At 34.8% G+C, this 24,220-nt stretch overlaps 1 protein-coding gene across 4 annotated transcripts in view; it reads left to right on the forward strand.

Annotated features, from left to right (window-relative positions):
- CEP128 (centrosomal protein 128) overlaps positions 1–24,220 on the forward strand; it is a 338,052-nt gene that overhangs the window by 114,457 nt on the left and 199,375 nt on the right. For 3 of the 4 annotated variants that reach the window (XM_045562464.1, XM_045562473.1, XM_045562480.1), the window contains 2 exons: positions 4,103–4,267; positions 20,209–20,385. In XM_045562464.1, the coding sequence (XP_045418420.1) occupies positions 4,103–4,267; positions 20,209–20,385 (342 nt within the window). The remainder of the gene's footprint in view (positions 1–4,102; positions 4,268–20,208; positions 20,386–24,220) is intronic. The other variant, XM_045562489.1, reaches the window with a different exon arrangement.

The following is a 24,220-nucleotide window of genomic DNA, read 5'->3' on the forward strand; positions in this document are numbered from 1 at the left end:
CTTTACTATCCTGGAAAAGGTTTGGAATCAAGGATGAGTAGGTAATGACTTGGTTGACTAAGTGGATAAAGATGCTATTTGCCAACATGGAGAATATAGACAGAACAGCAGATTTGGAGAGAAAAGTGGTAAACCCAGTTTTCTAACATGTTGAGCTAGGTGGGAGAGACCTTAAGACTAACTATGAAAGTTTGGGTAGAGCAGTTTAGTACCTCATGGGTCAGGAGTTGAGGGAGAAATTGAGACTAAAGTGAGATATTTGGGAACCTGTAACTCATAGGTGTTAGCTGAAATCATGGGATTTGGATGAGATTTGTGTAGGGGGACTGAAGAAGTTGAAATGCTAGAATACCAATGTTTAAGTAAGTAATTTAGGAGGAAGTTGTAGTGTCTTGGAAACCCAGGTAGAACATTTCAGAAAGGCAAAATTGAGTGTTAAATATGGCAGGCAAGCTAAAAGAAGTAAAAAAGCATTCATTCCATTTGGCAGAGGTTGATGGTTAAGGTACGTGAGAAGATGTGAGGGGGTTGGGTCAAAAATAGGATAGATAGCATTCAACAGGAGACAAGGTATCTCTTCCTCTGAAGGTTTTAGAAGAAACTAGTAAGATTGGGTAAATTGGTAGGGATGGTCTGAGGGCGTTGTGAATTTTGACTGATGGTTGCTTTTCTTCCTCTGAAGTAGAGTAGGGCAGTGGTGCAGTAAGAAATTTATGAGTGGTCATGACTAATTTGGACTACCTAGGCACGCTTCTAAGTAGCTTCCCTACTTCCTCCTAGTCCTTTTTTCTAACCCCAACTCCTCCCTTTCAGCCTTCAGATACCACCTGATTTCCTTTCTCAAAATATTAATGTGTATCGATTGTGTCACTTTCTGCTCACAAACTTTCCTTTATTGTTTTACTGTCTCTGGAACAAAGGCTCCATGCTAGCCCTGCCCTCCTAGAAATGGCCCCACCTTACTTATGCACATTTATTGCCTTTAGTGCTCCCCAGCATTGCTCAGACCACTGTACGTTTCTACACATAGGTTTCACTGATTATTCTTTATCTGGATTGGTCTTGCTTCCAATCTGCAGGAGGAAAAATTCTGCCTAATCCTTCAAGGCTCAATTAATTTTTTAGTTCTTTTATGGATCTACTGAAATTGGAGTAAATCTCTACTGAGGTTGGGCTAATTCTCAATTGACTTTGGGCAAAATTTCTTGGTCCCTCTGTGTTTCCATGACTCATTGTTGGTACCTCTAGTTTAGCACACTGGTGCTGCCTTATATTTTGGTTTGTCTCCAGAGAGCAGGCACCATGTCTTGGGTATCTCACATAATGTTCCAGACATACAGAAAATACTCAATAGATGTTGGGTTGCAGTGTTTAGAATTCTGGAAAGCAGAAGATTTGCTTCTGTCTTAACTCTGTGATCTGTCTGGTTTGGATTTGCCCATGTCATATGGGAAAATTGATTTCCTCATCCTTTCTTTAGGAAGTGCTTTGAGTTCATTTATAGTGAGATGACAATAAAGCTGTAAGGAATTACCTATGTGTAAATAACTTATAATTTACAAGTATTCTGTGGATTTTCTGTAACCTTTTATACTTTATTTTTTTTTTTAATTTGAAAGACAGGTCTGGGAGGGGTGTTGCAGCTGTTCCCTAATGTGGTATAGCAGAGGGACAAGAGCTAAAAGGAGAACCAGAGCTTGTGAGAGCCCACCAATTTCCTTTTAAACCAAATAAATTACCCTTAAGGAACAATCTCTCATGCTATTTTATGAATATAGCTCTATACTTTACCTATTTATATTAATTAAAAAGAGCTGACTGCAGTGATCATCATAGGAGATTTAATAGTATACTGAATTATGCACACAATAGGGTTTTGGTACTAGCTCTATAAATGTTATATTTCTGTGTTTTTCAGCTTCACCTTAATTTGTTTACTTTTTCTGAGTCCGATACATCACCTATATTTTTTCTCTGTACAAAAATTTTCTCCATCGAGAATCACCACCCCTCTTACCTATTTTTAAATTTAAAATATTTTAATGATATACTGTAGCTGTTATTAATATTTTCAGGATATTGGACTATAACCTCATTGTAATTTCAACAAAATCATTTCGTAGAGTCTTGTATTGGAATCAAAAGATGCAGGATTAGAGTTCTATGCCTTAGCCACTTGATGGACATAGGATCTTGGTCAGTTTACTTCACATTTTTATGCCTCATCAATAAAATAGGAATAGTGAAGCCTTTATGTATCACTGGGTTGTTGTAAATACATTACTTTATAAACCCTAAAATGAAATATAAATGTACCACAACCATAGGTAAGTTCTTAGTAAAACTTAGGCATTGGTGTGCTGATAAGCATGTTAAAACAAGCTCTTGTGGAGGAAAAAAACCTTGATTTTATAGCATTTCCAAAGTTCAGTGGTATAAATATCCCCATCTTGGCTGATTTCAAGCTATCAAATGAGACATCGATAGAGAGGTACGAAGGTGCAAGAGATGAGTACCGTTGATTCTTGAGTCTCTATAAGCTGGCTTTTAAATGAGAAGTTTCCCCCTTTTTCCTCAAAGGGAATCTTCTTATTTACCTGTGCTTTTTATGGGACATAAAGAAAAGTAAAAGCATTCTACTGAAACCTAAAATCGTAATTGAACAATTTTCCTGATGAGAGACTTTATTTTATAAATTTATTTTGGGGCTGTGAATACAGGATTGCTCATAAAAAAATCAATTCTATTGTTAATTCAAAGTGGCATCAGGTCTTAGGTGAATTTTGTGGTGTAAATAAAATATAGATTTTTGTCTACAACTCACAAACTTCTTCCTTCCAGGAAATTGTTTCTGTTGACTGTGTTCCTATATACCTAATTAAACACATATAACAAACTTATAAAAATAAAAGAAACAGATATGTTTTAGGCATTAAAATATGTATTTTAAGCAGATTATACGTAGTTGCTTACAGACTGTTAGTAACTGGTAGGTATGGCCAGTTAATGTTGCTAGTTGCACCCAGATGATTTTTAAAACCTTATGATATTATACCTTTCGAGAGGCAGTGTGACAGTTTTAAACATATGGATGCTAGAAAGAATTCTTAGGTTCAAATCTTGGCTCTGAATTTACTCACTACCCTTGGGCAAGTTATTAGGTTTTCTCTGCTTCAGTTTTAAAAAAGGAGGCAATAAGGCAATAATAGTACCTTAACAGTACTACTGTTGGTACCTTAAAGGTACACCAACTCTGCTGAGAGGGAAAGGAATTATTAGAGAAGTGTTGTGAGGATGAAATGAGGAAAAACTGTATACAAAAAGGTCTCAGAGCAGTGTCGACAAATTAACATTGTTGTTATTTTAAAATTCTTTAAGTTCACATGCCTGGAAAATCTTTATTGAATCCCATACACAGAATAGATTATTTCTAATATTTTTGAAGCTGATTCTGGTTATATTTCAAGTGAAGATCAATAAATGGGTATTTTATTACACTACTGGTGCTGAAATAATTACTGGTAAATTCTTTCATATTAAGTTTGTAGTTTCTTGGCTCTTATAGTTTATAATCTTCTTACCCTCATGAGGGTAGGATCAATAACTACTTGTACAAAAACTATACAATTCTTTCATAAAAACCAGGCAGATAAGTTCCTTTTATAGATGAGGAAACTTATCAGTCAGTAATATCACCTCAGAGTATTTCTCTTTTGGGACACTTCTGTAATGACTCATTACCTTCTTAGCAGAATTCATGTCCCTTCTTTGAATTATCAAAAATCCAGCCTACACTTTCATTAAGCACCTCTCATTTATTATCATTCAATTGATTGTTACATCCGTCTCTTTTACTGTTTGTATCTGTTATCTTCAGCACCTAGTATAGTACCTATCACTTAGTAAATGTTCAGTAGGTATGGATCAATGATTGAATAAATGCAAAGAGTATTTTCTTGTGTTTATTTTAATGTTTAACTATGCATACTTTGAAAAGAGCTAAAATCTTGAAGTATTTTCCCTCTGATATAATTTGTAATTTGTTTGGTATAATTTGGCTATGGCCAGAGGACTTTCTTTTTTCACCTTCTCTTTTTCTCAGGCAGAAAGTTTAGAAGATAAGAATATGGCTAAAGCCCATCGTTGTCAGATGGAGAAGTTGAAATCACAGTGTGACAGATTGACAGAGGAATTAATGCAGAATGAAAGTGCGAACAAAAAATTGAAGCTAAAATATCAGTGTTTGAAGGACCAACTAGAAGAAAAGGTAAAAATATAAATGAATTCTAATTTGAAAGACTCACTTTAATTTCTTGTCATATTTCTTCTATAAAATATTTTATATATTAATAAATGGTAATTGTAGTCTTTCATAGGGAAGTTGTATTGGTGCCAGAAAAAAATGATAGTTTATTAGATTGCTGTCATTTTTCCTCTTTTCAGCCAACCAGTCGCCTTCTAATAAGTTTAACTTTAAATTTCTTCTGTGTCTTAAAGTTGAAATTTAGAGACCTAGTAAAAAAGAAAGAAAGGAATAATGACTTATTGAAAACCTGCCATATGCCAGGCATTTATTCCAGCTGATTTTCATATGCCTACTCATCATTTAATTCTCTCAACTCTTTGGATGTCTTAGACTGTTGGAGCTGCTATAACAGAATGCTGTAGACTGGATGGCTTAAAGACAATAGAAATTTATTTCTCTTAGTTCTGGAGTCTAGAAAGTCCAAGATGAAGATGCTGGCAGATTCAGTGTCTGATGAGGGCCTGCTTTCTAGTTCATAGATGACTCTTTTTTTGTGTGTCCTCATATGGCAGAAGGGGGATGGGAGCTCTTTGGGGTCTCTTTTATATGAGTATTAATCCTATTCATGAAGGCTCCACCTTTATGACTTAATCACCTCCCAAAGGCCCCAACTCTAAATACCATCACATTGGGGATTAGGTTTCAACATCAATTTTGGGGAGACACAAACATTCAGTTTATAGCAGTTACGTTATATTCATCCCTTTTAATCTCTGAGGAAGCTGAGACTCAAAATATTTAATGGTTGTGTTCACTTATATGGTAGGCATTATAACTTTTAATTCTCATACTAATTTTATAAAATTGATACTATTATCCTCATTTTCATAGTCACAGAGAGTGAAGATTAAGAAGATTATAACTTTAGTACATCCCCACCAGGCTCACTGCTTTCCTTTGAGTAGATGTGTAAATTTATTTTGAATGACTGCCATATATCACATGCTGGATAGAATGGTGGGGATTTTTAGAAGTCACTACTTTTGAGGTTCTCTTGTGGCAAAAAGTCAAGTAAGAATAGGTGACTAGAATATTTAAAATTGCTTTCTATTTCTTCCACCAGCTTCCTACAGGATTTTTGGTGGAGAGTCATAGAAATCAAATGTGAAAAAGACCATTAAAGTGTGGATGATAGGATAAGGCAATATAGGCATGGGCCAAGTTAATGCTATATGTACAAGATCAGGGTTACTGAAATCTATTATACTAAAAACTATTCATAACTTCTACAGAAAAACTTTCTTTATGTTTTTCTCACCTTTCCTCCTGTTGTTTGTAAAATTTCATTACATTATATATGTATATTTTTATCTCTCTAGTAATTGTTAAAACCAAGGAAGTAAAATACAAGTTAATTTGGAGTTTATATTAAATGTGCTTAAATTGCTAAATTTAGGTCTACAATCTTGACAACAGCTTTATTTTAGTTCTTATGTCATGCTTTGTTTTGATTTGTCTAGTGTTCACACATATTTAATGTATTTGTTGTCAGGGTGTAGTTGTGGAGATAATGCTAAATTTTCCAACTTTTCCATAATTAAAATTTTAGGCAAAAGATTCTGTTAACATGTTTTATATTTTTTATCTGCATTTAAGAAATAGTGATGAAAAATTTGATATGTTAAAAATGTAAAGTTTACCTTGTTCTACTTAAAATAAGTGTTTATTCACTGATTCTATTTGTGATTTGTGATGTTCCAGATCTATGTGTTATCACACATCCATATAAATGGAACATTCACCTTCGAACGGTTTGAGGAATTAATGATTTTATTACATTGTTATGTACTGAGCATACACTACATGGCAGGCATTGTGCTGGATCCTGAGGCTAAGATATAGGGGATCTGTAATTGACCAATTATTAAAAACAAAATTTTTTTTAGTTGTTAAAACTGTATAGTCAAGTCTTGACAATGAGTGCTAATGCAGAGAAAAGATGGTCTCTGTATTGTAAAATGGGGTGTAATCTTAAAGATACATATATATATACAAATATATACAGCTTATATGCTTGCTTTTCTTTAATATTTATTTTTGGCATACATGATTGTTATATACTTTCAGTTGATTTAACAGTTTGTGTTGACCCATTCTTTAGTGAAATTAGCTATGAATCAGAATTTTGTTGGATTGAGCCATCTGCAGAGATAGTATAGCATTAGTGGTTATGGGTAAAACTTTTAATTTTAATCCTTTTCTAGCTGTGTGACTTCAGGCAAGTTGCTTAAAACTCAAAGCCTAAGTTTTACCATCCTTAAAACAGGTATAATAATGCCTTTATTGTAGGATTGAATATGAGAATATATGTAAAGTACATGGCACAATAGTTGGTATCTAATAAGATATTAGTTAATGGTAGCTGCCATTATTTTGTTATTTTTATGTTTCCAAGTATATGCCAATCATGGTTCAACCAGGCAATCAACCAATTTGCAAATATTGAGTGATTGCCTGTGGTATGTCTAATGATGTGTTAATAATAATAATAATAATAATAATAATAATAATAATGTGCCTATGGTATACTTAATAATAAAGCCATAGAAGTGTGCTGATTGAAGTTTAGAGCCAAACTATGTGGAATCATTTGAGAGGGATGGTCCACAAAGGAGGCACCCATGTGAAAATTGCTGACAGTTCCATTGGCAAGTGGTATTGAAGGCACATGTGTTAAGCAATCCAAACAGGTGGGCAGTTTTATAATTGTGCTTGCTATTTGAGGAGAGGGATCACATCTTAGCCATTTTTGCATCTCTCAGACCAGGCACAGAGCCTGATACATAGTAGATAATTTATAAGTAAATTATAGAGAGAAGTATACCGACATATACATACATGTATGTATATAAAGAAATATGGGTACATGTATGTATGTAGAGAAGGAAATATGGAGAGAAACACACACACAAAGACACATATAAAATGGCCACAGTGAGGGAAATTAAAACAACAGACCAAAAAAAAATATGTTTTCAGTGAAGGAAAGTCCAATAACTAGTAGCCCAAAGATTACCATTTAAGCAATGCAATGAACTTGATAAATGAGGCCTGATGGATTGAAGGGGGTTTATAATTCAGCTCTGCTATAATCAAAAGGAAAGCCTTTCTCATTTGCCTAATGTGTGATGCTACTTAGGCTACCAATATACACATTTTTAAAAAAATCTTGCTATTTTGATTTTGTGCCTTGTTTTAAGTTATGTTACTTATGTTAGTATTACTTGATAAGCTAAGAAATGTTACAGCTGCATCAAAATTTATAGAGATCATTAGTGCCAGTGGTAGCATTTATCAGTATAGAAAATTGCTGTTAGTGTATATGCACAGAATAACTAACTTCAGTATATTTTCCTCATTGAAGAGTGGTGATATGTGGTATTCAAGTGCATTTTTTGCAGGGTGTGATTTTACTTTGTCAAATGTTATTTTTCAATTTTGCATGACAAAGAGAACAAATATTATGCAACCCACAGGATTTTATATATGCATTTGATACTTTATTATGAGCTTTTTACCATGGAAAAGCCCTCCTGAAATATTATAGGAAGAATTTTCTCATGTCTACAGTATCATTAAAATTTATTATTCCTTTTGCTTAAATTTTATAGAAAAATATTTGATTTCTTCTTTAGTTCCAAAAGGATCTTACTGATATTAATCTTTTGATTCTCCTGGTACTTACTTGGAAACTAATAATACTGTTTATTCTATCAGAAATACATTTTTGTTGGTTTCACTGGAATCTATGGATCAACAAAAGATAGTGGATAATTAAATCATTTTTGCTTAGCAAGTCAGCATCAAAGTTTACATAGTAAAGATTTTAAATGTCTGATCTAAACAGATCTCTATCTGATCTAATTTTTAAAAAGTTTCTTACTCAAATAGTTATGGGTTTATTAATGACACCGGCTATTTTTGTAGAGATTTCAAGTAATTTTTAATAAATGTATTAAAAGAAAGATGGGTTTTAATTTTGAACTTGTTTGTATAATATTTTAGAAATAGCTGGTATCTAAAATTGACATTATTTTATAGATTATTCTATTTATACTCTTTGTCTTTATATGTTTTATAAGTACAGCTGTTTTATCAAAGAATATATACAATATTTTGTGCAGGTATATTTAAAAGCAAATGAGAAAAATGTTGTGAAGAAAATGGTAGAAATATTCTGAGATTGTTTTCCTAAGTCCAACAGAAACATAATAAAGTCATTTGTTTTCTAATATGAATGAAAGAAAAATTTTACTGATTTTATTGATTGTAAATACACAAGAATATGAGAAATTATGGGTATAGATAATATATTGTTCTTGTGTATTATAAGCAGAATTATGAGAATATGCTTTTTTGTACTAGATACTTAAACCTGGAGGAAGCCAGAAGCACCTGCCACCCTCATTTTCCCTTTCCTCCTTTAATCCACCTATAATCACATCCATCCTGGAACTTTCTGTTATAGGAGATGCTGTCATGTGGGTGCCATACCTTTTAGTTAGCTAGCCTTGACGGTGTTAGAAGATTCTTTAGTAGTTTCTCAGTTTTTCTGCCCCACAAAAATCTATGTAATAGCTTTTGTTTAACAAGCATTGTCTCAGAGTTTACAAGCTAAACTCTTCGACTATTGAGACGAAGATGGTATTTCCCGAAACATTTGGCATCAGTGTAATTGTAAAGTGTAAAAGGACCTTAAACATTATCAACTCCCAATACTTTATTTTGTAGACAATATTCTGGCCCAAAAAGTTAATTGACTTGCTAGGAGCTCCCAGCTCTCCTTTGGTAGGTATGGACATAGAAGTCAGGGTTACCAATCCTATCGTTTCCATTGCATCAGAATTGGTAAGAACCATTTCCAGCCAGTATATGGATTTTGTAGGTTATCTGAGACACTTAGCTATCTCATTTAATAGTTACTTATTTCAATAGCTATATTTGGTTCTCTTTAGAGGACCTTATTTTCTGTAATTATTTCTTTCAGAAGATGAGACTAACTTCAATGAAACACTTAGGAGATGCTTTAAGACCACAAATTGTGAAACATCTAAGGCTATAGCAGTTCATAGGAACCTGTGTTAAATAGATCAGGATTCATAGAAATGTATTTTTGTTCCCTCCTGTGAAATACTTTATTTAAATCATTTGTGAAGTGATACCTAGTAACATATTTTAAAGCTATGGGTATGTTGTATAAAAACACTTGAAATAGTTTTCTTATACAACATGTGGCTCTTTAAAAATGGTAATTGTATTTCACATTTGCAAGTGTAATTATGATTCCCATTTTTATGGATGGTGGAAACTGAAGTTGAGAGAGTATAGTGGCTTGCCCAGCATTACATAGAAACATGGTAGGAACAGGATATGAGCTTAAATTTCTCATATTTTCTCCTTTATTTATTGTAGGCAAAATGACTCACATTTGTGTCTTTTCATTGAACTCTTAGTATTGAATTTAAATTTAGGGTTATTACATTCAACAAATTGCCATATAATCTTTTATTTTTTAGTCAGACAACTTTTGGAATGTGAGTCATGAATGATTTTTTTTTAGAAAAATCTAATTAAAACCTGAAATTTCCACATAGAAGATATCTGTGAGAGGAAAAAATGAATCAGTGTTTTTAAATTTTGTGTTTTAGTTCTAATTTAACCATCTGTTTAGAATTGCTATTTTTTGATGATGTGGAAAAGTATATATGATTGTCAGATGTCTGTTCTATAAAGTTTTTCTACTTTGCAAAATCATACTGCCACATTTTTGACTAAGAACTATTTGACTATAGCAGGCAGAATTCTCTGATTTTAAATTTTTCTAGAAAATGAAAAAGAGAAGCAAATGAGCTGTTGACTTCTAGTATTTACTTTAATGGTTACACTTTAGACCATTTTTAGGCAGACTGTGGTCTTTCTTTGGTGCTACAGCTATTTTAAGTTGTGTGAGTAGAATAAAGCTGTAGTCACCACACATTAATTTGGAGACAAATTTAAACCAGATACTCCAAGAACACACTAACTAGAATGTTATGAGTAATTTCCTGTTAGAGTCCTGTCTTCTTAAAAAATAACAAGAATAAAAATAATAAAATGGTCAAATTAAAGGTAAAATGATGAATTTTGCAGTTGTCATTTATAAAGTATACTTAATTGAATCACTTGTAGTCATAAGTCCAGAGTAGTCTTTGACTTTTACAGAGAATTGGCTGAAACAACAGAGTGCTTTGGACATTTGAAATGCTATGTCAAATGCTAAGAAAAAAGTTTAGAACACAAAAATGAAGTGAATATACACTGGGAAGAGAGAGGAGTCATTTATATGAGCACCTATGGCAGAGGGAGGGGTTAAAGATAAAGGCGAATAGAAGAACATGTGGTCTTTACTTTTCGATTCAGAGCATGGGGGTGGTCAAGCCATATTCAAATTTAATTCCATAGACAATGACTTCTCTACCAACCATTTACAAGCAAAGAGTTTGATTTTAAGTGAATTTCAGGAGTAAAGTCAAAGTTTGCCAGTCTTACTGGCTCTAACTTGGACTTAATTGAGAGGCCTGCCATTTAATCTTTAACTCACTGTGTAGTTAACTACAAGGACCTGGCGAAGGAAGCAAACGTGTTGAACACTTTCTATTAAAAATTTTTACTATTAGTGTTTTTTTTAACATGATTTTATTTTATTTTATTTATTATTTTTTATTTCAGCCTATTACAGGGTACAAATGTTTAGGTTACATATATTACCTTTGCCCTACCCTAGTCAGAGCTTCAAGCATGTCCATCTCCCAGACAGTGCACACCGTACCCATTAGGTGTGAATATGCCCATTCTATCCTTTCCCCTTCCATCTGCCCAACACTCAGTGAATGTTACTACTATATGTGCACATAAGTGTTGATCAGTTAATACCAAATTGATGGTTAGTACATGTGGTGCTTGTTTCTCGATTCTAGGGATACTTCACTTAGTAGAATGGGCTACAGCTTAATCCTGGATAATACAAAGGTGCTAGGTCACCATTGTTTTTGTGGCTGAGTAGAACTCCATGGTATACATATACCACATTTTCTTAATCCACTCACGTGTAGATGGACACTTGGGTTGTTTCCACATCTTTGCAATTGTTAATTGTACTGCTATAAATGTTCTAGTGCAGATGTCTTTTTTATAGAATGTCTTTTTTTCCTTTGGGTAGATGCCCAGTTATAGGATTGCTGGATCAAATGGTAGTTCTACTTGTATCTCTTTGAGGTATCTCCATATTACTTTCCATAGAGGTTGTACTAGTTTGCAAGTTACAAAACACTAGGTTTTCCACTGTGTTTTGTAATTCCTTGAATATATTCTTCATTTCCAGAAGTTCTGTTTGATTTTTCTGTAACATTTCAATTTCTTTAGTAAATTTTTCTTCCAGGTCCTGGATTTTTTTTTGTGTGTGTGATTTCTTTGTGTTGGGTATCCATTTTCTCTTGTGTATCACTGAGTTTTCTTACAGTCTAGGTTTGAAATTCTTCTTCTGTTATTTAGTGTTCTCAATTTGGTTGATATCCATTGTTACAGAGCTGGTGTTCCCCTTTGGGGGTGTGCTTTCTGTTTGATTCTTCATACTTCTGCAGTTCTTTTGCTGATTCCTTCCCATCTGGATTACCTGTTGCTTCTTACCTTTAGATTTTCATTTGGATAATGACATGTTCTGTTTGATCTCTGAGCCAGTAGGTGGTATTTGTGGGTGAGAGTCAATGCACCCTGTATGATGAATCAGTAAATGCAGTAAAAGGGTGTGTAAATTGACCTCCCTGTCAGTAGGTGGTGCTTACTGGGAGGACCAAGCTTCAGTGTTGTTTTTGGGTCTTGTAACCTGCTTTGGTCAATCTGGAGAGGCACTCTAGTGCCTCAGGTTGTGGGTGGGGCCCTGGTACTTCCAGTTGTGTCCTTATTCTCCATCGCAGCGAGGGGAAGTGGGGGAGTGAGGCTGGGTGAGGCCGGATGAGGCTGGGTTGTATGAGCCTGCCCTCAAGCCCCACAGATGCTGTTAGAAGTGGTCAAAGGTCTGTTCTCTGTTTCTGGGCAAAGCTGCCAGGGAGGGGCTGAAATGGCCCCACTCAGCCACAAAGTCTGTGTGTGGAGGTGGGGGCTGTCTGAGACCTGCAGTCTGGAGCAGGCCTTGCTGCTTTCCATCCTCCCCTGTTCTGTGGTTTCTCTCTGGCCTCTGCCAGCAGGCAGGACCTCAAGCCAGTGGATCTCCCCTGACTTTGATACCCAGAATCACAGCCTGACCTGGAGTGCAGCCCTCTCCTATGGGAGGAGGATTGTCCTTTGAAGAAGCTGCAGCTGGGACCTACTCTTATCTGCCTCTGAAGGCACAGACACAGACTAGTTCACAAATATCCCTTCTGTGCCCTCGGGCAATGCACTGGATACCTGGGTGGATGGGCTGGCTTGCAGGCCTGTTCCCTGGGCCCTGGAGATCAGCCCCTGAGCCTGCCAGGGAGAAGAGTGCTGGTCTCAAGTCACCCATGGGGTGCCCAGGCTGGATCAATGTCTCTCTGCCTCGAGATTTGCCCTCCTCTGCTGGAGTCACAAGGCAAACAGCACCTCGGAGGACCAGCAGGTAGGGGCTCACAGTCCGAGTACCCTTCAGTCTGCTGCAGGGTCTCAAAAGGAAAGGTCCTGTTCTCTGCAGATGGCTCCAGGTTATGGCTAAATTGTCTCTCTTGGCAGCTACATGGGTAGGGGAGTGGAAAGGGAGAATGAAGGAGTATGGCACCTGTCCACTGTCTTGGGTCTGTGGGGCGGGACGTGTTTGAGGGAGCTGGGAGCCTAGTGCCCTGTCTGCAAGAGGTCACTGCTTACTGGCGCCAGCCTTCTCTGGGCTGTGTTGGCAGGTCTCACCAGCAGCTCAGGAGGCCACCAGCGGTCCAAGATGCAAGGGAGGGGAAATTTAACTGCTCCACCTACCCTTGTCACTGCTCTCCAAGCGTCTCGTGTTTAGACCTTGCTGATGTCTTTCTCTTTCCAGTTCTGTTTTGCAGCTTCTTCCCGTGGAGTCTCCTGTAGTTACAGGCACCCTTCCTTCTGATCCTCATCTCGTCTATGTTTGTCTGCCTGTTTGTTTTTTTCACTTTCATCTAAAATCTGTCTATCTTATAGAGACACTTTGGCTGGCTGTTTTTCTTGTCCGCCATCTTTCCCATACTTACCTACTGTTAGTTTTACTTTATTTCCTTCTGTAGCTGTGAATGATCCCCTCAGTGTGGGTATCAGGCTAAATGATGATACTTACAATTAATTGTGGTGTGAAAAACCAAGGGGAATAGGCCACATGAAGAGTTCTATATCATATCTGTTTCAGTACTTTGCAGAAGTTAAGCAGCCTTAGCGGGCTTTAGTTGACTCTAAAAGAGAACATAAATGAATGTCCAGATCTGTTTTCATTGAGTTTTTCTTTCTTCATCATTTAAATTGCTTATTGCTTCAATTCATTTTGTCATTTAATGTTGAAGAAGCAATATTTTATAAATTTCAGTAAAAAAAAACTAGAAGGTGCTTACTGTATACATGAGTTATATTATTTGGAGATTCATTTTTAAACTTTAAAAAAATATTTTTACATAAGAACAAATGCAAGCTTGTGTCCTTTAAGGAAAAAAGAGGAGAGGAAGAAATCCTGATGGTTATTAAAGACACTGAGCTTACAAACATTTCTCTTGAGATGAATGATAATTTTTTCTTTTGAAAATTAAACAACATTTGTTCCAAATGCATAATTCGAAACTCTAGTTGTTTGTTTCCTTGTCCATATTTTATTTCAGAAATAGAAATGCATAAAAAATGGCTGATTTTAAATAACTGTTATTTCTGTTTCCAGGCATTTGACTTAAGAGAAATAACTTAATAATTACAAAATGGTCTTAAAACTTAATGAATGCATGAAATACCCTTCAGAAGGTATTTTTTGTTTTCAACTTTGAATAGTAATTTCTAGGAATGTATCCAATACATATCCTAACACCTTTTGATTATGCTGCTAATGATCTTTGTATTGCTTAATACTCCCCTAGAAAAAGATACTAAAAAGCCTGAAGCAAGAATAATTTCCTTAAATGGGGTTAAAAGTTTGAATTTGAATTTCTATTTTTTTGTTTCTGTTTTATGGATAACTTTTGTAAGCCTGCCTAAAACCAGATAATATATTAGAGTCTTTTGCAACCCAGTTTTAACATGCATTAAATCATAGAGCCAGCATTCCAATATGCTATTTGTTTTTTTTCTGTTAGCTCTACTGTTTTACTAAGGCTCTCAGTTCTTACTCTTACTCTTAAAGCATTGTTAATTATAACTTCTTTCTCTCCTTTGAAGGAACTAGTGTAAAATATCTGCCTAACAGAGGAAAAGGAAGAGAGTATATCCAACTTGCAAAATAGTAGCATTTTTGTTTTAGAAACGAATCTTCTAGTAGGAATTTACAGTGTTCTTTTGTTTGTTAAATACATATAAAGGATCAGCTTATTCTCTCACACATGGACCCACAGGAAGTTCATTAGCAGATGTTATTGGCTTTATCTTTAAAATTGATTCTATATCTGATTACTTCTTACCACTTCCAGGCTCTCATTTTTGTGGGGTCATCTTGTCTTGACAGTTACTGTAGCCTCCTACTGACAAGATGATTGCCCTCAATGAGTTTTGTAATTAATTTGTAGCAAAACAAACAAACAAAACACAAACAAACTTGCTGAGATACAAGATATTGTTTGCGTTCATAGAGTCTGTTTTGTTGTTGTTATTGTATAGTTGAAGTCTATTTTGCTTTACAGAATATACTCAAAATATACCTGGGAATAAATGGAATATGAAAGGATATTGTCTTCTTTATTCCTGAGTAGAGCTGATCTCACAGAGAGCAAAAGATATATACAGGTTGAATCCATAGATATTTTTCAAACTCATCTGAACTCTTGAGTCTAGAGTTACCGTCGCTTTGTCTTTTTTTAGACAGTCTCACTCTGTTGCTCTGGCTAGCGTGCTGTGGCATCAGCCTAGCTCACAGCAACCTCAAACTCCCGGGCTTAAGCAATCCTTCTGCCTCAGCCTCCCGAATCGCAGGGACTACAGGCATGTGCCACCATGCCCAGCTAATTTTTTCTATATATATTTTTAGTTGTCCAGATAATTTCTTTCTATTTTCAGTAGAGTTGGGGTCTCGCTCGTGCTTAGGCTGGTCTTGAACTCCTGACCTCAAGCGATCCTTCCGCCTTGGCCTCCCAGAGTGCTAGGATTACAGGGGTGAGCCACCGCGCCCGGCCGGTTGCTTTGTTTTGTTTTTGTTTTATTTATTTTTGATACCAATCTAAGTGTTTAATATATATCCATGCCTTGAATTTAAGAAATACACTGCTGTGTAAAAAACTATTTTTAAGAAATAAATGTGAAAAAAGTAGTAATGATGTGACCAGCACTTGATGTGTTACTTTTCTTTATTTATTTTTTGGCCATTTTGTAAGACTGTTGGTATTGCAGTGTAGTAATTTCCCAGCTTAAACTCTTTCCAAATTTCTTATAATATCCATAGTAGATGCCTTCTCTTTTAGTTGTGCTGTAGTCTTGGCCCTGTTTGTTATTTCCTATTGTGTCCTAACTTCCTTACAGCTGAATTAACTGTTGGTGTAAGTAATGTGAGCCTTCTTTAGAGAGTCAGATAAATAGCTGCCAGACAGATCCAATTTTTGTTCAGGATAGTTTCATAATTTGCCTTGTGATGCTAGTGTGCTTGATTTACAGCTTAGGTATAACAGTTATCTTGAGTTATAGAAATATTCCTCCTCAAACTTTTTAGGTGATATGTGCAGGTGTATAGTTTCAACAAGCCATGCTTCTAATAATTTTGCATTAAATTGTATTAGTTTTAGTTTGGCCTTTAATATTATTTGATCACTCTTTTTCTCTACCTTTTACTTTCTCTCTTCCCAACCCCTGTTGATGTATTAAAGATGACCGTAGGCCTGAAATATTGTCACACTTGCTTACTCAAGTTAGTTTTCAGCAAAGAAAAATGATTTTTTTAATTTAATCATTTATCTAGTCATGTGAGTATACTTTATTTAATGTAATGTTTCTGTTAGGGTATGTGAAGAACTGTTTTCATTTCATGTAATAACTGTATTGGAAATAAAGTGGCATTTCTGGAACTCTTAAGAACAACATTGAGGGAATCTCATAAGCTCTTGACCAAGGAGATATCATTTTTTACGTGCTCTTGTTTTATTGAAGTTTTTATATTTCCATTAAAATCATGTCTCTTTATAATCTTTAGAGCTTCTGGGAAAGTGAATGTTCTGAGTTGTAAAAAGCATGCTAAAACATAAATCTATAATTAGAACAACACTTCTCTTCTTTTGAATTGCAGGTCAGTTGATCAAGTCAGTCGACAGTGTGTGTGTCTATCATAGATTGGGAGTAGTCTTATTGTTAATTTTATTTATACATAAGTGTCAACAGTATAAGCCTTTCCTGTCCTAAACGGAAGCTTCATGAAATCTTTGCTGTCTTGACAACGAATCTGTATCATTGTCTTTCTAAACTCCAATTTTAAGAACTCAGCCTTTCTAGCATTGAACAGAGAACACTGGTCAGGAAATAAGGGGACTCAGGTCATGGGGTTGTAGGTTCTTTGACTTTAGTCAAGTTACTTAGTCTGTCTGAAATTTGGTTTCCTAATTTGTTAAATTAAGGGTTGAATTTATTCTCTAACGTTCTTTCTCAAACTCAGCCATTGGCTAGGACATCTCTTCTTTTTGGATCTCATAGACTGCTACAGTCAGCTTCATCTATCTTCCCCACTAACCCCCAAAGTAGCTTCTTATATTCCCTAGCTCCAGGCATCTGTGTCCATTCACCCTGAAACGTTGGAGCTGAACTATGTCTTCCATTTCTAAACATTCTCTAAAATACCATATTTTGCCTCTGGTTTTCTAGAAATGTGGTTGCTTTTTGTTAGTCTTATAGGATCATGGGATAGTGCTCCCTCTGAATACGCTAGAACAGGGGTCCCTAACCTATGGTGAGTTGTATAGTTATTTCATTATGTATTACAATGCAACAATAATAGAAATAAAGTGCACAATAAATATAATGCACTTGAATCACCATGAAACCATGTCCCCCTCCCCCTTCCCCCCATCCCGTATGTGGAAAAAATGGTCCCTGGTGCCAAAAAGGTTGGGGACTACTACACTAGAAAACCAGGAAATAGCCCTAATAATGCCTAAATATTATCATCTGCTCTTATTAATCTGAATGCTCCCAAATCTGAGAACAGTGGTTCCTGCACAATGTCTCCCCCAGAATTAGCTGTGCTTGCTTAGTACATTTATTTCTAAAACATGAAACTGGGAGAAAGACCTAATTCATTGGGTGCCATGATTAGTGTTCAAATAGATATGCCCATGTCAGAATAATGGGCCAGGACAAAAGTAATGAAATTTCATGGAGATATTTGTTGACTCTATAAGGGTAGGAACCTTGTCTGTGTTGTTTATATCTAGTATACGGAAGAATGTCTTGCCTAGAGTAGAACTTCTTTAAATAGTTGTTGAATGAATGAATGAATGCATCAAATTACAACTGCTTAAATATAGAATGGAAGAGCTTACTTAACTCTTAGATTTGAGTATTAAAGCACATACAGAGAATGGAGGCCATTATGATGTAGTGTCTGAAACCTAAAATGTTTAAATCATTTATTCAGCAAAGTGAGGGAGTTTAAAGATGATTATAAACATGTTTTACGATCTTCTGAAATTAGCAGTTTATTGAGGGAGACAGGTGCACAAGCAAATAACTATATTATAACTTGCTAAATTTTTTAGAAATTATGATATGAATAGCATGCTGTAGGAATGATCTATTTTAGGAGATTAGAAACAAAGGAGACTGGGTCTTAAAGGATAAACTTTAAAGGATAAGCAGTGCAGGTAGCAGGTACATAGGAACAATAGGGAGGCAGTATCCTTACTTAGGGACTTAGTAATAAGGTTGCTTTCTAAAAAGTAAACTATACAATTATCAAATATTGTGCAGAACTAAAATGTTAATTTTTCAGAAAAGCTTCTAGATGAGAACGAGATGGTGAAAATATCGATAGATATGAAGAAATGATGTATCAATCAGGAGGGAGAGTTTGGGCAGACACTGGATGTGGAGAAGGGGAGAAAGTTAGGGAGCTATGCCTCAGCATCCTCCATGTAAACACTGCCCAGAAGAGTGGAACACTCCTGCTATTGTGGTTTGTAAATCCCTGATTTGTAGATGGATATGCCAGGCTGCCATTAGCCTGATGCCATGTAAACATTGTTTCATAAAACAAACTCCCCTTGCTCTGATTTTCTGTTCATGAAGCTACATTCTGATTATAATTTGCCCTCCCATCTAGATCAGTCTATAGGGAGACAATGTCCTGGTTATGCTGACATGAGTATTCTGATTCATATGGCAGTTACGGTTTTCTCCATAAACGAATGTAGTTAATTGTGTGGTATTCTGGTCTGTACGTTAATCTCTTGTGAGCTTAATGTTGCTCTACTGCTGAAAGATGGCTTCACTCAGAGTACCAAAATGAAAAGAAATTCTAGTTCCTAAGTGTACAAAGTTGAGGTCCAGACTCAGATGATGAACTGAAGTGAACTCATCAAGATAAATGCTTGGCTACCAGCTCCATTTTGAAGCAGCACAACTTCAAGCAGAATTGTAGAAGTCAGATGTGGTCAGGGGAGACACATAGGCATATTTAAGAAACTGCAAGCAGTCAAAGTATTAGAGAGTAGAAATGGGAAGATGAGGCAGCAGAGAAGGGCAGAAGACAGATTATGAAAGGATTTGTCCTTTTGAGCAGAGAATGTTTCATTTTTTTTTAAAAGTATTATTAATAAGTTGATTTGAAAGAAAATGTCATTTATGTTTCTTTTGGTAAAATATAATTGTACATTTCATGATTAATTTCAATGAGTGGATCTCCTTGTTATTTCTTTTAAATTCAAGCTGAGTTTATTGCCCACATAATCTTCCTGGTTTTGTTGTATTGAGTAGCCTAGTTAAAGAGGATGAGGCTGCTGTGTAATGACTGAAGACGTGACAGCCAGCCATCTTGACTTTGGTCCATTGTTTATACACCCAGTTCTAGTGATTCTGTTATTTACTTAGAAGCCCTGTGCAATACCTCTTTGAATTTCTCTAGTAATAACATTGTATAATCATAATGATTGAGAATTGTTTTGCCCAAAGGGGGCCCCCAAATCCTTGTAATCTCTTAAAGGGCTCGTTAGAAACCCCTTTCGTTGAGTACATTTGCTTACTTGAAAAGTACCTCCATCATACTTGTATCAGATTTTCATAACCAAAAGCATTTATGTAGTAGGGGTGCATTTGAAAACTTAGACTTTTTTTTTTTTAAAAAAACCATGTTTTGATGAGATAAAGGTGATAACACTTTTTTTCTCAAATGAAGAAACAGTATCACGTTTGGCAATTTTCATTTTCTAATATTTTACTAATGTTCAATGAAAGCTCGAAGTCACTTTGTGGTATCAGCTTTTACTTTCTGATCCATTAGTGGCAATACGTTATTAAAATAATAAAAGATTTTTTCCAACTTCTTTTTTTCTGTTGATTACAGAATTATTATAATTTTGTTTGCTAAGTATCTGCTCACTAGTTCCCAAACTGCCCTACTGCTAAACTGTCTATAATTTTATCTCCATTAATGAGTAGGTAGAGTGTTAAAGGAAATGACAGAGTCAGATCTATTTTCTAATCCAGTTCTTTTAGATGGTTGTACAGATATTACAAGTATTTTTTTTGCCTCCACTCAGTAATCAACTTACATTTTATTTCTTATGCCTTAGGAAAAACATATAAGCAATGAAGAAGAGCACTTAAGGAGGATGGAAGAGGCCAGATTGCAGCTCAAGGATCAACTTCTTTGTTTGGAGACTGAACAAGAATCCATTCTTGGTGTGATAGGAAGGGAAATTGATACAGCTTGTAAAACCTTTTCCAGAGACTCGATGGAGAAATTGAAAGTAATTATGAGTTCTCATTGTGCTCTAGATTCCTAATATATAATTATAATTGCATTTTTATGTATGGTTACAGGGTAGTCAGATTTTTATTCCAGAAAGTTTTGTGAAACAAAATAACTTTTTGCATTTCTTTTTTAGAATGAGGCACTATGTCTATTGTGTAGTTATGATGAGAGAAAGCATGGTGTTATTCTATTGAATTGCCTGTGTCTCACTCTGTAAAAGAAAATGTCTTATAAGAGAGGCAGCAGTTCTGACTCAGGAAAATATCCATGGAGTCAGGAAGTCTGGAACTGGGATTTTTCACTATCACAGGCTATTTTTGTTGTTTTTGGTATGTTACCAGCTAACATCTATTGAGTATATTACAGGTACCGTGGCAAAATATGGTAGTTCAGTATCTCTCATTAATCCCTAAAACAATCCTACCTCTTAGTTACTCTGACTAAATCCAGTTGAGAGAAGAGAAAGTGAGGGTTGGCCATACATCTAGTTAAATTCTAAATTAGGATTTCAAACCTTGGACGTCTAACTCTGGAACCTAAACAACCACGATGCTATCTACCTTCCCTCTTTAAACAAATTACATTTATTTAGTTTTTCTATGTTTAAAATGGAATATTGCTGCTCAATTTATAGTTGTCATGAAATGATAAATAAAAACAAGTGATCACAAATGCTTTGAATTCCTTGAAGGTAAGCACTTCTATCAACTGTAGGTTCTGGTACTGTTTATTACATACAGAGAGTATTACATTGCTTTGATGTGGTATAATGATAACACATTATGGTTCAGCACCCTATATTTACTTCATTGAATGGTATGACAGCACTCAAATTTTGGTATTATACTTATGTGCTTTTTACTTTTCAGGTGTTTCTTCTATTTATTTTGTCATTCGTCTTTACCCTTCTCTAGAATAATCTTCCTTTCTCATACTTCTATGCTTCACTCTCTTTACCTGCTCTTCCTTTCCAACTTATTTTCTTATCTTTCTTGTCTTTAAAAGAAATTAAAACTATGATTCTACTTTTGCAGCCAAAGCTTTTTTAGAATTTGACTTTAATGGAAATACTTCAACTGATAAAATTTGGAGAGTTGATGAAATTTTTACAATATATATTCCTATTTACATTTAAAAAAATGTTCAAATGTCAGTTTGAAAGGGCTATGAGCCTAATATGAGAAGTAATTGACTTTAAGGGAAAACTATTTTTAGGGCTGTTTTAGGGCCTATTATGATGTTGGTTTTTATTTTTTTCCCCTGTCAATGTTGCTTTTTAAATTTAAGATTTGTCTTATTTGCGTATATTTAAAGAATGTGTGGCCTTGAAAATCCTAATTTCATCTAAAAGAAGTACCTATTAACAATACAATATGTATTCTATATTTAAATATTTGTGTCAGGCTTGTTTGTTTTCAATCATGTGGGAATATAAAATGAAAACATTTGGCTCATGTTATAAGATATATAAACCTTGTTATCCGCAATCACAGGCAAAAACATGGTGTGTAGATAGCAGATTGTTTAAATATTTTATTTCTTTATGAGGCACAAATTATCCTTCCAAAATATTTCTAGAAGCACCCTATTCTTCAATGGGCTTTCAGGCATGGAGTGATTGTGGGACTGGATCTTTGTACCTCTTCCCCTCGAGAAAGACTAATTCAACCCAAATCATGGGTAGAAAGTAAACTAAAAGAATGGAAATTCTATTAATTTCTTTTAAGAGTCTACAGTTTTTTCATTGTGGGTCTCTTTCTATTAGTAACTTCTGTCGTTTTATTCCTATAAACTTGAAAAATAATGGAATACTAAAGAACATAGCATTTGCTCTTACCCCCAAAAAACCCAACAGGTTTGTTAAAGATAAAATTGATTCTTTACTTTGTGGTTTATAGTTCTATGGGAGAATGGTATAAGAATCATGTAAAATGTTTTCTAAAAAGGAATAATTCCAATTATTCTTTGTCAATTTTTTATTCTTAAAATATTGCTGATAAAATTTTCAGCCATTTTATGTAGAGAATGTGGTTTGGAATGGATTAGAAAATAGATACGTAACAAATGAGTTTGAGACAAGTCCTGAGGAATGTTGATCTTATTTTTAATTACATTTTCTTTTTACAGTCACCGTATTTGTTACTTATTTAGTTAATGCATGTAGTGTTTGAAAATTAAGGGCTGGCATACAATAAACTACTACCATTATAAAACAACTAGGAAAGTGTCTGAATTAAAGATTTATTTCTGTTTATTTCTATTATTCTCATAGGCCGATCTTTGATAATTTAAGAGCTCAAGTAAATAGGTTAGCTCTGTATCATGTCTTTATATTAGTCTCTCTCTTCCCATAACAGTTGGTCTGAATATTCTTCAGCTGTAGAGCATGAAGAGAATAGGTTTTAGATGATGAAAGGTATAGGTTCATATTGCATCTTTCCAAATTTCCAAGGTATAACCTTGGATAGTTATATAATCTCTGTCCTCTCTAAGAATTCATGTTCCCAATTATAAGTTGGCTCATTATGAACATAAAGTAAAATAAGATATAGAAGGTCATGTTGTAGTGTGAAATATCTTGCACTTAGTAGATACTCAAGTAATGTTAACTGTCATTATTATGCGGTGCCTTTTTTGGTAACATGTTCACATAGTCACATGGCTTCTCTTTCCTTACCTTTTTTATGACAAATGCCTGTGATAATACTCTTGTCATAATAGTCCTTGAATTCTGTTTATTGATGATGACATCTTGACAGGCAGCTGTAGTGGTGTATTGAGTGTGTTCTATGTGCCAAACATTGTGCTAACACTCATTTTGTTTGATCTGTACCTTGGTTTTATAAGGTAGTTTCTCCACTTTACTGGTGATAACATGCAGCTTAGAGAAATAAAACCATACCACTTGTAAGCGATGGAAGCTGTTCTCTTAAACATAAAACTATATATAAATCTGTAAAGCAAATCATAAAATGTGAATATTACTTGTACTTATCACATCAAATTATTTTTGACTTTAATCTTGAAGACTGTATCTTAGATCACTGAAGATTTGGTTAACATGGATGACAAGTGAATGAAAATGAAACTAATAAAAATATAATCAATGACATGAATGTTTACAAATATTCAACAACACAGTAGAGATTTGGAAGAGAAAGAAAACTCTGTGAATTAGGGTGATTAGGGAAAATTTCACTGAATAGACAGGGAGGGCATGAGATTTGGGTGATAGAAAGATGGATGAAAGAAAAGTTTGATACAAGAATACAACAATCTTGTGTATGGCATGTGTTAGGCACTCAACATGCATCATGTGTCTAAATGAATTAACTAATGATGTCACTGACAGGGAAGTAATGTGCACACGCATCAGGAGGTATGGAAGTATTTGAAAATGGGAATAGATATCTCTTTGCAGAAGAATAGGATGTATTTAGACAAAAATTCTAGAAAGAGGCCCTGCAAAAATATTATATGTAACACAGGGTTTAAAGAAAGTAGGAATTGAGTACCAAATTTGTGTTTATAATGTCATTGACAGTCTTTGAGTACAGGTTTGCTTCAGTAATAAGGGAGAACTAGATGGCAAAAGATTTTATAGATGAGTTGATGTGAAGGAAATCAAGGCAGCTAGTCATCAAGGCAATCCTATTTATTGTAGGATTTTGTTATTATCTTGAAATATAAAGCAGTGTTTGCATGAAGTCATGTTGATGAGTTTCTGTCTGTTTTTGACAACCCATTGATGAGACAAAATAGCTCTCGTAATTAAACTAAAGAAGAGTAAGTGAGAGAAAGAGTTAAGTTTCCATATAATCACATCTAAC

The sequence above is a fragment of the Lemur catta genome, chromosome 1, assembly GCF_020740605.2.
Source record: "Lemur catta isolate mLemCat1 chromosome 1, mLemCat1.pri, whole genome shotgun sequence".
Lineage (NCBI taxonomy): Eukaryota > Metazoa > Chordata > Mammalia > Primates > Lemuridae > Lemur > Lemur catta.